This window comes from Pogonomyrmex barbatus, unplaced genomic scaffold (assembly GCF_055798465.1).
Source record: "Pogonomyrmex barbatus isolate J1 unplaced genomic scaffold, ASM5579846v1 scaffold3, whole genome shotgun sequence".
NCBI classification, from domain to species: Eukaryota; Metazoa; Arthropoda; class Insecta; order Hymenoptera; family Formicidae; genus Pogonomyrmex; species Pogonomyrmex barbatus.
In genome coordinates, this window is record NW_028297127.1 from 6,324,891 (window position 1) to 6,343,742 (window position 18,852).

The following is an 18,852-nucleotide window of genomic DNA, read 5'->3' on the forward strand; positions in this document are numbered from 1 at the left end:
TAGGTTACACGGTGGCGTGGAAACCTCGTAGAAATCTTTATGATCGTCGAGGAAGGCCTCTGCAATTTGTCACCATTTCTGCACGTCTCTTTGTGTACGTTTATTACGAATAAGGCACACGTATCGTTCAAGCGAAATGTGTGTGACTCAGTTGAATATTAATTATTGTAAATTATTGTAAATACGTTACGAAATAAATACTTTTTTCCGGAGTGAATATCACTCGATTTAATGTCAGTCATTTTCATAATAAAAACTGTTTATGTGTTCAATTATATAAAGTTAAATGAATATTTCTAAATAAAATTATATATCTATTATTTAGTTCATTCATTGAGAGATGAAGATCAGAATAACTCGGCGCGTGATTATTATCCATATTGTTGATTGACATATTGCTTGATCGATTAATTTTTTAAAACGCCTAAAGAGAGAGACGGAGTGAGAGAATTTCTATGACTATTTATAAAAAATAATAAATTAGATTCAATTGAGAGCCAATCATTGGCATTCGTCTTTGTTCTCCACCGTTATTGTCGTCAAGCTGAATAAAATTTGTCTTGGCGAAGTTATGGCAAAGAAACGCCTGAGAGATGAAAGTCGAACTGGAATAAAGTCAGTGAACCGTAGTGTGGAAGTGTGCCGATATTAATTAAGGAAATTCCATTGATTATCGGTCGACTTACAATGGCCTTACAATGGCGAGGTTGAAGGGAAAAAGATGGACCGCGCTGCGGTCCATTCGATATTCTCGGAGGAACATGGGACATCCGTTCTAGATGCCGTTCTAGATCGCGATCTTTCGCGACAGGTCTCATCTGAGATCGCTTTATCATTTTTGCAGCTCCTTTAGTTTGTTGCCCGTACACGTAACCTCAAATGCCGTGGTGCTTTATTTTGCGGATGACACGCGCGAAACGACGCGGCCTGACAAAACAAGCCGTACGAGCTGAGCCGTTCGAGAGAAATTAAATATTTTTCAGCGTGACGAGGGACAAATAGACACACGCGTGATTATCGATTTTTCGAGCGCTTTTTTCCGCTAACATGCAAATAACCGCGATCCGCGGCGATTAGAAAGATAAATCTCCCGAGTTACATTTTGTACGAATGTAAATTCGACAGATAATATATTTCTCGTCCCGCGCGGCGGTGTATTTTTGAATAAAAATACAATTCTATCCGCGAGTGCGATAGCGGTCCAAACGGGGAGAGATATGAAGTACCGTTAGGCGGCATTAAAAAGATAGATATGTCAGGCGCGCTTCGATTTGGGACGCAGATCGTACAAGAAACATTATTAGCACACTTATTAACGTTAGTTAAAAAGTCTGGATGCATAAAGTCCCGATAAAATCATTATCCCGAGGTTTTATAAAATAAGATAATTCGAGAAATTAGTTTCCTCGGCTGTCACTTAACTCTTCAAATTACAAGAGATACTTTTTTCTCTGATTTCTACGTGCCCATTCGTTAAAATGTAAAAAAGTATTGACCTTCCTTCGAAGAATACATGTCGCAATTTTTAACATTTTATTAAAAAGAAAATAATTTAATAAATCATGTAATAAATGGACATATCTTATAATCTTTTATTTAGATGGAAAAATATACTGAAAAATAAAGAAAATACTAAAAACTAAATGAAATATTAAATATTAAAATTTAGAGTAAGATTTTTTTCAGATACAACTTTTACTTTTAAAGTGCCAAATACTTTAAATACCAAGTAAAATAAAAACGTCAAGCGAAATATGATGAGGTGTGTGTTGTAGGTGAGAATCTATCTAGTCTAGTCTCGAGTGTAATTGCGCTAGATTGGGAGCGTTAATAATGGAATTCTGTATTCCTTCCGCAAGGTAAATCTAATACAGCGGGGATAATCGTCGCGAGCACGTCCTTTATTTCCACGATACGAAAATCCCGATTTCCTGCACCGCCAATCGCGCGATAATCGACAGGCTCGGGCGAGTGGACACGTCGCCCGTCGTGCAATCAGATGTGAAAATATATACCTGGCGTGACACTTGTAGTACAGTCATAATCGATTTCGATTACGACGAAGCATCGGTACGTTTCTCTAATCTGCCGGAGATTGGTTTGCGATTCTCAGTGGCCGATGTACATCGTGCCCTCGCGTAATCAATATGTAAATGTCGCGGCGGTCGGCCGTCTTGCGCATTATCAAACGATATCGGGAAGTCGTTGATGGTTTCTTCCTAACGCGACACCGGCGACACCAATCGCCGATTGTACATCTCGAATGTGCGGTCTCCATTCGCGTGAAACAGAGTCAACCGGTCAAGTGTTCCATGTCGTTTCATTCCAGTCCGACGACCGCGCGAACCAGTTCATTAACGATAACCGATTAGACCGATCGCGAGAAAAATCGCGAACTCGACTTGCCGTCTAGGCACTCGTAAAAACCTAATGAGATATCGTATTTACATTGCCCATACGCTGCTTTACAAGCCGTCCGTCTGGAAGTAAGTCAAATTTTAATAACGATGATCTGATACGGCCGTTCGAGTTCTATTTCCCTCGAATTAAGATCGTGATCAATGCAAATGGAGCTTGCTTGCTTACCAGAAGGAATCAACGTTTCATTTATTAGGTCACCGAGTGCATCACATTCTACATCATTTTTTTCTATTCTTCAATTTCTATCCTTCTTTATTTCACATGATCTAGTACTAACTCGTTGACTAATGCTCATCACTCTTCGAAGAAGCTTCTCAGAAGTTCAACTCGAAAGATTAATTCATTAAATAATATTAGCAGATGATTTCAGCGATTTATATTTATTTATTTTTTTTTTATATAGTACGATTTGATTTAGGTAATTTACTTTGGACGCATTTCAACACATTCGAGAAATTTGACGATTAATCGATCATTGCGATATACCGGTTCGTGATTATGGTAAAATCACAAAAATCACTGCTAATCGTGAATTTATTGAGAATTGCGGGATATAACAGGCGGCTTTTATCGAAATTGACAGACTCCCATAACTTATGCCTATTCTATGATCATAAATCGGTATGCCGAGCCATAAATAACATGTTGTAGAACTCAGTGCTTAAATCACTCCAGTATATTTGCGAGCGGATGTACCATGAGATAATAAACAGTTACTAGTATTCGGTGTGAATATCCTCGCATAATAAATTCGGAAAATACATAATAATAATTAATTACTACTATATCGAGAGATATCCCGAAATTTTTTGTACGCTCGTCGGCATTATAATTTGCATATATTCAAATACTGCGCGAATACTGTGCACGAACCGCGGACGACGGCTGCTTTTGAAATAGAAATACTTCACCTAGAATAACTTCTCCACCATGTCACATTCTAAATTAGACACGTTTGATGTTCACGTTTCTAATGAGACAATTATTACACATTTACGCATAGTACGTTCGTACTTAATAATCTCTCCTTCTCTCGTCTTTTTGCTGCGATTTTCTGTTACGGCTGTTTCTCATTTACTCAAACTATTTTTGATACTTGTAATGCTAAATAAAAGAGAGAAACACAAAAGTTGTGATAAGATACTTCAAACTGGAAGTAGAGATTGTCAATCTTCAAGGAAGTTTTTAGGCTTCACGAAAGATATCTCTCTCTCTCTCTCTCTCTCTCTCTCTCTCTTTCTCTCTCTCTCTCTCGAAGAAGGATTTGACCTAATATACATTAAATTGGATCAGGTCAATTATATACGCGGCATATGAAGGATGTATGTACACGCAAGATGCACAATCTTATGTATGCAGCAGTCGACTAGGAGCGGCAACACCACTCACGGTAGTCGACAAATGTTTATCGGCCTTATCCCGTTAGGCTCAGGTAACGTGCCCCGGCAGTTTTATCGAAGACCGCCCGTAAGTATTCTCCTCATTTCGAGAGAATTGAAGTCACATCTTACGACCGTTAACCATCACGATAACAACCCGATGCCGACCCGCTACGATTTATTAGTATTCCGCAGTGTAAAGAGGGTTCGAGGTAATTAACATGCGACATTTGAAAGATTAATTATAGAAATATCGCAAACATAGGCCAATGCCATTCGAGAAGCGAGAACGTTAAATTTGGAATTTACATGAAAAGATATTTGTAAGAATATTTTTTTTTTTTTTTCTCGAAGGATCAATTGGCCGCTAAGATTTAGAACTGAAGAAAATCAACCTTTTTCAAAATGCCATTATTATTAGGTATTTTACAAATTTTATCGGAGCCTCTTTAACTTTATAAGCTTGTTTAGTCATTGTGAAAAATATTCGATAATCTATGTACACATGAGTTCGTGAAGAACGAACCGAACGCACGTATGATAATAACGAGTGACGTTGCGCAACAAAATTAGAGCTATTTTTGTTTCCGGGACATGACAGTTAGTTTCCGAGTAGCCAAACCTCATTTCTCAACGTAAGACTTCGTACAAATACCTTGTCATTGCAGAAAAGACAACAATCTTGATTCTTCCTCTTGTTTCACGTTTAAATTTAAAACTGTAGTTATTATAAACAAGCAAAATTTCGAATCACGTAATCGTGGTTCTGAGTAGCATTAAAAATATGGACCTTTTTGCGATTTAATTTAGCAAAATGTGACTAGTGTCTCGGGTTGCAACATTCGGTCTGTATCAAAAAAACCCGTTAATAAGTTTGAATATTTTATGGCAAGTACGATAATGGATTAAAGTGTGAGAACGAATTATTTTTGCCGATACAAAACATCGGCAATTCGCGCGTTCGATCGATGCTGCTGCGTAACTTTCTAAGTTGCTTTAATCGATCGAGCAATGGCAAAAAGGTTCGCCGCCGATTAACGACTGGTGAAAGTAGTTTTGCGTTTTCCATCGTCATGTGTCTCGCAACATAGTCTCGTTCCCTTCGAATTATTATAATGATAGAGTCGCTGTGGATCGCAGAGAACATTTATATATATTTATATATGCATATGTGCATATATAAACATACATGCGCACATACGCATAAACATATATTTTTTATAAAAAGATTATACACGGTTCATTTTTTTTATGTTAAATGATTAAATTTTAATATATTTATCGAATCTTCTTAAATTAGTCGTTGCATGAAATATTGTTTTTCTATTCTAAATATTGTTTAACAATCATCAGATATTTCCGAGCAAATAAGATATAATAAAAAAATTTAATATTCTTTTTTCGTGAAATGTTTTATAATATTTAGAACAAGAAATCTAATCAATCTAATTTTATTTTGATGAAATATAAAATTTAATAGAAGAAAAAAATATGTTCTTTAATTTAAATCCTAAATATTAAAATAACATTCTTATTAATATGCACGATATTTTTTTCTATTTGGTAAATTTATTATTTATAAAAATAAAATTAATTATCTATAAAAATTGTTTTTATGTATCTAATATTAAATTAATAGAGCAATGTTAAATAAGCTTTCTATATTTCCACAATTTATAACTCCTATTTGCAGGTTTTAGACAGAAAGTGAAATGTATTTTGTAAGAATATCGTGATATCTAATTCGATCATCAAAACATGCTGCATGCTTATATTGTAAATATATTCCTTTATTTTGTAAGAGAAAAATTTTTGAATGTAATATTTCATACACAATGATTTTTAGAAACTTTACTCTTTAGAGCACAATGTGAACAAAATTCCAAATAAGAAGAAATCAGCAAATGCTGAATAAAGAATTCTTGATAAGATCGTTGACATTTATTCGAGTGTTAATTTTCAGGCTGAGTGCTACTTTCGGCAACGAAACTGTACATTTTTAAACATATTTATGGACTTTGGCTAGCTCCTTTTTGCTCCTTCCTTTTTGCTGTTCTATTCGTTCTCAACAAGGCCACATTTTGGTGAAGTCGACCTCGCTATCATCGATCACGATAGCTTACGTAAATCGTAATTTGCGGAGCCATATAATCGTAGCGTCCGTGAACACCGGCGGGATTCAACTAAAGTCACTTTATGAATATTCATCGTTGTTATTTTAATAAGACCGGATTTATACGGTCCATTCTGACGTAGCATCGCGTTAGAACTATTTCATTTTTTTCGCGAAAGACGATAACCATTTCGATGATGATAGAAATTTTATCAACGGATTATATTATAATTTAGTTGCAACATGCCGTAATTTTATATCGTTAATTTTATTTTGTATAAACTAATGCATTTAAAATAAGCGACGAGAACGCATAGGCATTTAAGAAGTTTTGAAAGACTTGTTATGTAAGCTCTCAGTGATCGTTGATAGCATAATATTATGACTGAATCGAAGATGCGATCGTAACGCTAAGAGATCACGCTTGTGAGGCAGGATGGATCGATCCATCGATCTTAAGTGGTACCTATGCCTATGCCTAAATTTAGATAAAGATAGTCCGAGGGTCCATGATTGAGTGGCTCTTCAGGAAAGAACTTCTTAGAATTCCACGCTACCATAATAGAATTACATTCCGCTTGAATTACAAATTGACACGTGTAAGATTTTTTTTGGCATATAAATTATATGATATAATGAAGATATAATTACGCATCCTATCCGCACGATTCATATTATAAATTATACATAGAAGGATAAATTTTCTAATCTAGATTATAGATATTTTAAGCATCTTGGTGAATATTTAGGATCATTTTTTTCGGAAAGGAAATTTATTTTTCTGCGAACAAAAAATTATCCTAGATTTTTCATTTTTGCATCTTGAGAGAATTATTCTCTCTTTCTTACGGCGAGAACTAATCGTCGGAATTAATGATGGAAGGTAAATGCAATCCTAATAATCAGTAATAATGCAGTTTCGGTTACAAATTGCTCGCGCGTGAAAATCCATGACACCGGGATCGACACGGGAACGGCGCTAGTGCGCGTACCGTTATGTGGAAATGCTCGCGGCGATGTTAATAAGATATATTGGAGTCACAACTAAAACGTGAAAGATTGGATAACTCCATCGAAAGAGAGAGAGAGAGAGGGAGAGAGAGAGAGAGAGAGAGAGAGAGAGAGAGAGAGAGAGACAAAGGAAAAGAGAGACGTCACTACTTGATGCTCGAACGGACGCATAATGGCAGCCTTCAAACTCGCTGTGCCAGGCCCATCCGGCTCATCAGGTTTTTTTTTTCTAATGAAATTTTTTTCTCTAGTCTTCAAACGTCACGTCGTAATGTGATTCTAGAATGTGCCTGATAGTTATCGATAATAAACAACCGGCGTTGTTGTAGAGCGTCTACGGAGCGTTTTACGGAGTTATAAATTTGAGGGTCCTCACTCGAGACAACAAATATCTGTTAACTCAGTTAAGTTTTGACATCTTGACAAAATAGCTGAATATCGCGGAAGAGTATTACGAAGTATAATTCCGTTAATATAATATTTTATTGTCTACATTAATTCAATGCTGCTACTAACAGTCGAGATCTTGGTTAACAGTCGAGATTCGGTTAATGAGAGAGTTATTTTCAATGAAAACTTCTTAGAGATATTTCCGAGATATTTATCTTACAAAGAGCAGTTTGTTATGAGAAATATAAAGTACAAATATGAATTCCCTTATTATTTTATATATTTGTTTAATCAAATTGAATAAATAACATCGATATTTAGAACTCGGAAGAATAAAACTATGCAAATCGCGTGGAAATTTTTTCTCGTTAATGATTAGCGGGAATGGCCGGCTACATTTATGGACGTAATTTATGATGACATAACATTAATTATTCCGACGACGCTGTAAAAATCAATCGCAAGAGATGTGCATTTTGCGAAATTCTTTCATAAAACTCGTTGGATAATTGTTAAACATAATGGGGAATACAATTCTCATTTGCATTTACTCATTACGTCGTTTCTCTTAATAACTTACCTTAGCTGATTCCATCGTTCATCGAGAGCTTTCTTACAAAGATAAATTGTATAAGTTATTATCTAAAGGATGATTTATCATCATTCGATAATGTATTATTGTAAAAATTGTTTTATTGCCATCTCCAGCTTGCATTCTTTTGCGTAACATAATCAAGCTGTCAACACAGCATATCTGAATTTCATGTACGATGACTTCGAGATAACTATGTGTATTTAAATAATAAGATGTGTAACATATCGAATATCGTGTGACAGTTTACATGTATGTTATAAAGCTTTGAATATTTCATCGTCGTATAAAGTATTTGACGTGTTATAAAATAAATATAAATCGAAAATTTTTACATTTCATAATACTTTCATTTCAAATTAACTCGCATCTCAGATTTCGATAAATAAATTATTACCGTATGTTGTATTTGACATTTATAAATAAAAATGATTTGTTATGTGTAATGATATATAAAAGAAAAGAGAAGAGAAATATAATAACAGATACGAGTCTCTTTATTATTTTATATATTTGGTATATTTTTGTTTAATTAACTTATCAAATCGAATAAATAATATCGATAATTGAGATTTGGAAGAGTAAAACTGTTCAAATCGTGTGGAAATTTTTTCTCGTTATTGTAATTAAAAATAAGTAATTAATTTATTATTATTACTTTTTACTACATACGCATACAAATGTTCACGTTTCAAAAAAAATTAAATTCCGTGACTTTAATAAATAAAAAAGAAAGATTAAATTATTGTAGAAATACTGTGTTTAATTTTTTCTTTGTTCATCAGTCAATATCAGCTGATTCCTGAGCATATATATTTTGATGTAAGAAACCGAAGGACAAAATTCAATCAAGCAGCTAAGAAATGTTTTTCTCAGATTCTCTTATCTCCAAATTTCTGTTTAAACGTATAAAATATTGTCTAAAATTCAAATATTTCAAACATGGGCCTTTATACTTACATAATAAATCATGACTTGATTTGAAGGGTTAAGGGATAGCTTTTGCAAAAAGCTCGAGCTTAGCTTAGATTTTCCGACTGTATATATTTTTTTAACTTCTCCGAGATTTCTACGTCTTACCCTTTGACAGTGGTCAGTCTGTAAACGGTGTCGAAGATGTCATTGCGTATCGAGCGGACGTCCTCGTCCTTCCTGTCTATCAGCTCGCGGAAATGCAGCGTCCTCGCGTTCGAAAAGTCCGGCTTCTCGTCGTGCGTTATCTCCATTTTTAAGCGGGCCGCGAAAAAAAAAAACGCGGAAATCGACTTTTCACGCACGACACTCACCGACACTTCCCGCAACCGCGACCGCGCGACGAGCTTTTCGTATTAATGCACCTCGTGCGACAGAACAGCAACGGAGGAGTAAACTTCTCTCGTGTATGGCACGAGTTTCTATTGTTTCGAGGACACGCGTTGCATGAAGGATGGCACATTCGTAGGACGTATGTGAGATACACAGATACAGAAAACAAGAGATAAATAATATTCCTCGTGTTCCAACTGCAGGATATCCTCTATACTAAATTGAATAACGATTGTGTGTTAATAATAATAATAGATCCGATGGCGTCGATTCTCTCCCGATTTTAACAACTTGTTTCTTATTTTCTTATTTCTTTGCTCTTTCTCTTTCTGTTTTTAATTTTCGTTTCGCATCTTTTTTCACGAATCCGTAAAAATTAATCTAAATTCAGTTCGTCAATTGTAAGATTTATTTTCGAAAAAGTGGATTATGTGGTCAATTGCAATTGATATTGAAAAAGATCTGTAAATATTTTAGGGAATTGTAAAGGTAGAAAGACTTTTACAATTATACTTCATGTAATAGTGATTGATGAAAAAGACATTTTGTATTTCACGCTTCTTATTATTCGCTCTTGTTATTAGCGACACATTTTCGATGTAGAAAGCTGTTAGTTAGCGTATTTAAAACATGTTTTACATGGTACTTTCACAAAATGCCGGTTAATATGTGCGCATACTGATGCTATTGTTATGTACATATATATGCTTTTTGCGAGACTAGTTGAATATCTTACTAGCACGAATGATTAAAAGAATAAATAAAACATAATGAATAAGAAAAATGAAACTCTACTTGAAATATTTTAAATAATATATTTTTATTACAAACAATTTCTATTATAAATTTATTACTATTTATGTAACTCTTATATTGCAAACAATGTTTTAATATGACGATTTGCAATAAATTTATGAAAAATTTATATAATGCTAATATAAAGATATTTTTTTCACTTTTGCTAACAATTCTAGAGAAAGATGATGACGTGAAAATATTTGATTTGTTGTTTGTTTGTTCCTTTATTTATCATTTGTTTATTCACATGAGTATTATCTGACGGTTCAACGACAATATTATTATAAGTGAACTCATTTGAAAATTCTTATTGTTTAATAATTTCTTATTTTAATAATTTCTTCCCATACCTTTCGCACGACAACGTTGATTTAACGATACTTTAAGGGAAAGTTAGAAAATATCGCGAGATAATGACGCGGCCTGATATAATAATTTCTCTTCAGTCACACGTTTCTTTTTTCATGTTTCTCAAGAGACATCCTGCTTAATCAAGTTGCGATTGGTTACAGTAGATCCTAATTGTTCAATCACGCTTATATTACAATTGACGAAGTTGCTGTGATCAATTGCATCGATGAATTCTAGCCAGAAATAAAAGACAGAGTCAATTCGATATCGATTGCACTGTCGTAAAAATTAATAGATGATTCAATTTAAAACGAGATAAAATTTCGACCAATTATCGGCAAGTTGATTCAATTTGATTTTTGACGTAAATTTCGTGTCGATTAATATTTTCGCAATACGCTGTAGGCAATTTTTCTTACTTTTGTATTTTTATTATTATTTGTGTATTTTTATTATTATTTGTGTTTTACAAAAATATCGACAGTGTTCAACATCGGGCATTAATCGACGCATTGACGTCGATTCGACCAATCATTTCTGGCTGGGAATCGGTACCCATCCTGGTCTCACGTTCATTGTTTCTCATTGAAAGGCGACAAATGTGCATGCAAATGACTTTAACGTGGATTTTTTTTCTAATCAGGTATTCCGATGTTATCGCTTCGCGTTTGACCTTAATTATCCCTCCAAGCGACACCTGGTTTATTGTTGTGCAGGACGCATCTATGTCCAATGTCTATATCCTACGTATTGCAAAGTTATTAAGGTGTGTAATTTAACTGATTACGAAATAGCAGACCTGTTCAATTTGTCAGTCTTCTGTCGCGTCATATTTATGTTCCGCTGGTAGACTATGAGCTTAATTCGAATGCAGTCAATGCAATTTTGTTGCAATATACTAACTAAATTTATTATCAAGTTACTAGATTGCTAAGTTTAATTTATTGAGAAATTACGGACACTTTTGCAGACATTATTTTTTAATAATTATTTTTCTCAAAATTCACGCAAAATGCAACTTCTTTGATGTAACATCTAAAACAAAACACTCAAATGAATAAATTTAATATGTAAAATTTTTATCTGTTAAATCTAAATGTAAAAAAATTAGAATATCAGAAATATTAACACATTTTTTTTTTTAAGAAAATACATAAAAATAATAAAAAAATCTTCGTATCGACTGATTTGAAGGTTTATAAACGTTTTACTATTCTATCACCTGATCGCGCCACTAAGCACTCTTGCTGCACGTGGAGCATGAGATTGTTATATGTCACGTGACTTATGGACTTGCGCAGGGAAGGCTAAGTCAGAAAATTAAATAGGGATGAGAGAGAAGCTTGCAATCGAATAAAAGCGTTTTAATATTTTTTCTATCGACAGTGAATAACATCGAGACGTAATTAAAATTAGTCAACATGGCTAATCCTAATCTCACAGATATGACAGAGGAAGATGCGGCGGATCTGCAGTTTCCAAAAGGTATATATGTTTCTTAATTGTTAAACGTTAACTAGAAACGCCTTGTCTAACCTCACTTTTGTGATGTTTGTTGAGAATAAAAGATAAACGCTTCAAAGCTACACAAGCTTCAAATTACCATTGTTTATAAAAATGCAACTTTAAGGAATTATCTTAAGTTACCTTAACTTTATGTGTAAATGACAAATATAGTAACTTGTTATGTAGTAGCAATGTAAATAATGCATTAATGTTGTTTTTAAGGCACGAATTAAACAATAAGGTTTAAACATGTACAGTTTTAAACTATTTTGCTTGTTGCATTAACGCAGTCTTAAAATACCTGTACATTCGAGCAGCCAAGGACTAAGGTAATAATTTTCCTCTTTCAGACTATTTATTGAGTTCCACAGACAATTCTGAGCATGATATAGAGTTCGAGATGTCAGTCCAGAAGGATAAAATTGTTGCCTCAGATCCGATATGCTGCGTGTGCAGGTCTATCCTCGTAGAACCATATATTCATTGCGCCGTGTGCACCAACATCGAAATATGTTCCCCTTGCTTCGCCAAGGGCTGCGAGATCGACGAACACAGGAATGATCACGACTACATGATTATAAAAAATGAGTTTCCTTTGGTCGACGGCAGTGGTTGGACTGCTAAGCAAGAGCTCAAATTGCTGACTCTTCTGCAGCAATGTGGCTTTGGGAATTGGTTGGACATAGGATGTAGGATGCACGGGAAGTCTGCTGATGAATGCAGGATACATTATTTACAGAATTATATAGACAATCAAACTCTGCCGGATCTACCGAGGATTGAAGAGAACAGAGTCAGCTTATTTAATTGCGAATCGATTCCTTACATTTACAAATTGCAAGATCTAGAGGAACCTCCTAGGTTTGATCCAGATACGTTTAATGGTCGACTACTAGCAGGTTATAACGCGGCTAGATCCGATTTCGAAGTGAACTTCGACAATCATGCGGAATCGTTAGTGTGCAATCTTGATTTCGATGAGTTTCAACCGGGCGATGATATGTATGAGTTAGGGAAAGCTTTGCAAGTGGCGTTAGTGCAGGCGTACAATAACAGATTAAAGGAGCGCATGAGAAGACAGAGAATTATACGCAAGCACGGATTAATCACATTTCGCAAGGTCATGTCGTGTATACAGAGATATGAGAACACGATAACCAAGCCGCTTGCGGAAAGATTGCTGATATTCATGCAACTCCTGAACGGAATGGAATTTGACTTTTTCATGGAGGGTCTTCACCGTGTTGGCGAACTGAAAAATCACATCAATAGGCTGCTGGAGTTCAGACGAAACGGACTTAAACACTTTTTCAGTGTACCCATGTTTCAAAAACTGAGTAAATTAAGACAGGAAAATGAGCGAGAGAAAAAGCAGTACATGAACAATCCAGAATATTGTTGGAGAAATCTATTACCTGATAATGTTATCAGCTGCAATAGTCCAATTCTTGGAAGCACGCAACGTAAAATCGCGCCCCCTCTCGTAATCAAGGGTTTACCGGGATATGATAAGCTGGACATCGACGAGAGAGAGCTCTGCTCTCTTGTGAGAATCGTGCCGTCTAATTATTTAGATTTCAAACACATTTTGATAATGGAAAACAAGAAGAAAGGTCATCTTAAATTAGCCCAAGCTCGTATTCTTTTAAAAATTGACGTAAACAAAACGAGGAAGATATATGATTTCTTGATAGAAAAAGGATATATAAAAAAGTCAACTCACTGATATTTAATTTTGCAAAACGCGCACGCGATTGACCAGTGATATTTAATTTTTTAAAACAGCGGTGCCAAAGTGTAGTGCGCGAGTACTGTAAAATTATGAATTACATCATATTAAATAAAATTATCCGGAAAACATAATTATAATACACATACAAACAATTTCTAAAAATTAAAATTTCTGTGTTTAGAAAAATTTATGAAGATTGCGAGTTAGAATCCTGTTATCTTTAAGTTACTTTTGTTGAGACTTTCGTTATTGATTAAATGATTAAGACAATAAATTTTTTCGCAGAATTTGAAAATGCCGAAACTTTATTGATATCAGAAGTATACATGCTTCTTGAGCACAGAAAAGCTCAAAACGAATCGGCGGAAGAAGAACAGGAATTTTCAGAAGTTTTCATGAAAAGTTTAACATATACTAATCGATTCGGAAAATTGAAAAATAAAGAGACAATTGCAGCCGTTAGAAGGTAGATTATTAGATTGTTATATAAATTATTTTTAAATGTATAATAAATATAAAATAACATTCTTGTAATATATTTTATATATCGCAATAATATATATATATATATTTCTGAATAAGCTGCATATGATGCGAAATATATTTTTTTATGCTGTTACAGTTTGTTGATGCAAAAGAAGTTACATAAATTCGAAATTGCTTCGCTAGCCAATTTGTGTCCTGAAACGCCGGAAGAAGCGAAAGCTCTCATCCCGAGTCTCGAAGGACGCCTAGAAGACGAAGAACTCAGAACGATATTGGATGACATACAAACAAAAAGATCATTACAGTACTGAAATAAATTTTACATATCTTATATTTATTTTCCCTTGTAATTTCTTCCTATAAATACACGATCCTATAAATACACGATGTCATAGTTCTAATACGAAGTAAAATCTCATTTTAATGTGGAGTTTGCTCCCACGAAAATATGTTATATTAATTTATTCATATATCGCTGTAGGCACTGACAAGATTTCATTAAATGTTATTTTAGCAAGTTCTACCAATATTCATTATAATTAAATTCTATTCTATTAAAATCCTGCAATTATCATTAGATACTTGCATTGTAATTATATTAATTAAAGTGTAATTGTCGATTTGCACCATAATAACTTAAGACTTAAAATTTTGTGAATTAATATAGTTCAAAAAGATTTGTCGTATATTCAATATATAATTTTACTATAAGATCGAAAAGTAAGATATTCTTCGAAATCTTTTCATATTAATTCAGTGAAATTTTTCACACGAAAAGAATTTCTCTTGATAATTGGTTCGATAAAGTAAATTTACTGAACCAATGTATAATAAAAATAATTCCATTCACTTTATCGCAAGTTTAGAAATACTGCTAGAAACTCGCTTGCAAGCAGAGAACTCGTATTCAGTTACCCAATTCCGGCAATTTGTGATAGGACGAGACTACTCGCGAAAACAAGACGGCGCTAATCGCGTCGACGACAACCGTGTATTACCAACGAGCTAATTATGGTTGACTTGGCATGAGATAGTGGCTCTCATTATCATCCTGTAGAACTTCTTGGATAACCAGCGGCACGAGGTAAACCGCTGGCTACTTGTTGTTCTCTTTAGCAAAGCTAAGAATTCGCGATAAGGATCGATGATGTCGTTCCACCTATCATTTACCGTGAATCCTAATAGCTAGTCTTCGCAGTACATTTTGCATTAAAACACGTTAGTCTTCTTGTTCATTTCTCTCATCGGTCTTTTTCTCCTGGCTGTTTTTGCGAGAGAAACATTCCCGTGTTCATACATATTTAGGAAATTTTATTAGGAAATAAAATATATACATTATTTGTTGTCATTTAAATATACTACAGATATATAGCAGACAACAAAGAGATCTGCGTCATCGGCTTCGTTCTTTTTCTTGTCACGTTAACACGCGCCATCTCTTCGACATTTAAGTCTCACTCGATAAAGGAGTTACAATCGGAGATAAATGAAATTATACACTTGAATATGTTACATTCCTTATTTTAATATTAAAGTCAAAAGTAAGGAACAATTGAATGTGACATTATAAATAATTATCCATTATTGACAAAGACTAAAGACTATACTTCATGAATATGAATGAGTAAAATTCATTGAATTACTCATTATATGTGAAACAACAATTTCAACTAAAGACGAAGGCGAAAAATAAAAATATTTTCAAAAATGGAAATAAAAATGACTATCTTTGCTAAAAATTCCGATTTAAGAAAATTATTCTTAAATACAATTCGAATAATTAATTCTTGCTGTTGATTTTCATCTTACTTTGACCTATTTTTATGTAATTACAAAAAGACAGGAACAACATAACACGAGGACGTCTCATTTTATATTTTATAGCTTCTGTTAAATGATTCTTTTTTATCGAGATATACAAATCATTCGTTCTCGTTTCCGTGCACGTTTTTCAAGTTAAGTAAAAGTGCATAAGATATCTCGTGAAAAGTGCTTACATACCGAACATAATGACTCTCGCATTAGTGGCAAGAAAAACGGCGCCGGTTCGTTGGCGACACATAGTAATAGGCAACAGCACCGCTCCCACGAAGAAGTCTCTTAAGATAATTATGACGACCCTTAATCGTCTGCAAACTCGGAGAATATGCGCCGAGAATATGCGTCGTTTTATGCGCACGGCTAGTAGTTCGATAGCGAAGTCGAAACGATCGGAGAAATGCTATCTAAATGACGGGAATCGATGAATCGATCGTACTGAAATAGCGTCGTTTACGTTCACGGCGGGTACGTTATAGAGAAATAAGAAATTGATATACGATATGATATATAAATATCACAGAAAGATTTTCATTTAGTAGTTTTTTCGAAGAAATAGATTATTTAAACCTCGCCTTTGTAACAACTATTATTTTTTTATTATGTTTCAAGCACGAAACATGCGTATCCAGGGATTTTTTTCGAGGGATGAAGGATTTTATCAATTCTAATACATAAACAGCAATTTTTTTGTGTTAATAAATTGACTTTTTGAATATTTTAGAACTTAAAATATCTCCTCATTCATGATTTTAAATGAGAAGAATATTAAATTTTGTAAACTTTATTTTAACTTTCTTTTAAATTTCGATTTTTTAAAAATCGTCTTGTATATCGTCTTGTATTTTTTCTAAAGTCGCTATAACATTGCGTAAAATTTACGTAAAAAATTACAAAAAATTAAAATTTTAATACAAGTGTGTTCTCAATTTTTAGATCAAATCTGGAATATTCTTTTATTTACACAATTCGATTCGCAAATAAATTGCAAATTAATTATATTCTAGAGTTGTGTCTACGAAATGTCGTAATACAATAGTTGGACGGAAGATTATTATTTTTCTAATGACGTTATTTTCGCGAAATTACGCGTGGTAAATACAAGTTACAGAGCAAGCACGCTCTAGAGATCGGAATAGAGCTACTGAAACGTGCAACAAGTTTATATTCGCGCGGTGAGTCTGGCGGCCAATCGATGGAATCAATTTGCATAATGTATACACGCGAACGCGTATGCTCGACAATACCTCGATGTAGTGGAGTTGCCTTTATATGATGATAGGGGAATATCATTGATGTTCGCTAACGTCAATAAAACAGCGCCGAGGCGACAAGAAGCTTATAAGAAGAAAAAAATCTGACTGTGTTTTAAATATGCAAGACGCGATTAACGCGTGATTAACGTACGTATCGATCGACGATCAAAGATTCCTTCTCGAGTAATAAAATATTGCGTTTGGTATTATTATCAATTTGAAACGGAGAATCAGATCTCTGAATAAGATCTCAGAGTCGTATTATACGCCGAAGTGACTTACGATTCTGTGTGTATTTGTAAAACAATTCAGTGTTTCAAACTTTAACGAGTTCAGGCTTTAAGCGAGTTTACACAGTTTCTCGAAGTACTGAACGATTGCCAAACTAATGATGCTGCAGGACACGGTTCTGTTGTCTTTAATGTATATTTAAATGAAGTGGAAACTGATTTAAACTGTCGCGCTTTACGTCCGAGACTGATAACGACGGTTAATAACGCACGGTTAATGTATCATGTATACGAGTCATGTAACGATATATCGTGTGTAACGATGTACGTTGTTACAATGATGTATTGTATTTCGCGTGGATATTTTTCCCCCCAAGTTACGCACTCCGATTTTTCAAGAAAATGAACAATGAGAATTAATTCCGTTCATACGAATCATTTAAAAAAGGGGTGCAGTGACAAAACAAAAGTTAAAGCTTTAATTAAAAGTAATATTCAGATTAGAGATCTTTGTCAAGATGCATAAGAATATTTTCGAATATTTTTTTTATTAATTAACAAGTTTATTATTGAAGTTTATTATTAAAGAATTATTGAGAATTATTATGAATAACCTTCAATTTATAATATAATAAATCTTGTTCTCGTGTAAAATCAGTTCTGTAGAATTAATTTCTTTAATATGGTTGGAAAATTTTATTTATTAATTATTATGATTTCCATTCATTAATGAAATGCGCAAAGAATTCTATAACATGTAAAGAAGAGTATTATTAATTTTGTAAAACAAGCTTAATTAAATTTTAGAATTAAAATTTTTTTTTAAGCGAAACAAAAATATACATTACATTTACGTATTTATTTATAAAAAATTTAATATCGTTTAAATTATTATTATATTTATTATTTTAGAATTTATTTTAGAATTAGAATTTATTATTAAATTAAAATATAGATTTTTAATGGATTATCTAATTATCTAATTATTATATACATTATATATATTGTATTTCACCAAGATTATTATGATTTATAAAATGCAATAAAATTTTTAAGGAAATATATTTGTCGATTATATATAAATTTATACTGTTATATAAATTATTGTTATGCATTCCGAATAAATGTAAAGAGTGATGTCCTTGGTAGACAGTAAGGGGCGAATCGGAGCAGGTCAGCGCGGAGGAGCGTGGCGGATCGACCTGCACGGTGCACGGTTAGTGATCGAGTGAGCACGCGGGCATTGTTGACCGGGCGACGCATCGGTTCGGTCGCGATCGTCTGCGCGGCCGAAGGTGACCGAGCGCGACCGAAGGCGGCCGAGCGCCAGTGCAGCGGAGCGCTTTGGCAGAAACGTATTCAGTATATGTTAAGCAGGCGCGCGATACGAGTTGTCACGTCCACTTTTCGCGAGCGCGTCGCCATCGCGCATCGTTGCCGCCGCCGCCGCCGCCGCCGCCGCTG

General features: G+C 34.0%; 1 protein-coding gene across 2 annotated transcripts; it reads left to right on the top strand.

Annotated features, from left to right (window-relative positions):
* Positions 1-11,640: 11,640 nt before the first annotated feature.
* Ada2a (Transcriptional adapter 2A) lies at positions 11,641-14,417 on the top strand. Of its 2 annotated transcripts, XM_025218790.2 has the most exons (3): positions 11,647-11,845; positions 13,884-14,064; positions 14,221-14,417. In XM_025218790.2, exons 1-3 carry the CDS (start codon positions 11,782-11,784, stop codon positions 14,393-14,395), a joined length of 420 nt encoding a protein of 139 aa, XP_025074575.1. In that variant the 5' UTR covers positions 11,647-11,781; the 3' UTR covers positions 14,396-14,417. The 2 variants fall into 2 exon arrangements, with proteins under 2 accessions (XP_011640342.2, XP_025074575.1); XM_011642040.3 differs by lacking the exons at positions 13,884-14,064; positions 14,221-14,417 and adding an exon at positions 12,217-13,879 and having other exon boundaries at positions 11,641-11,845.
* Positions 14,418-18,852: the final 4,435 nt, after the last annotated feature.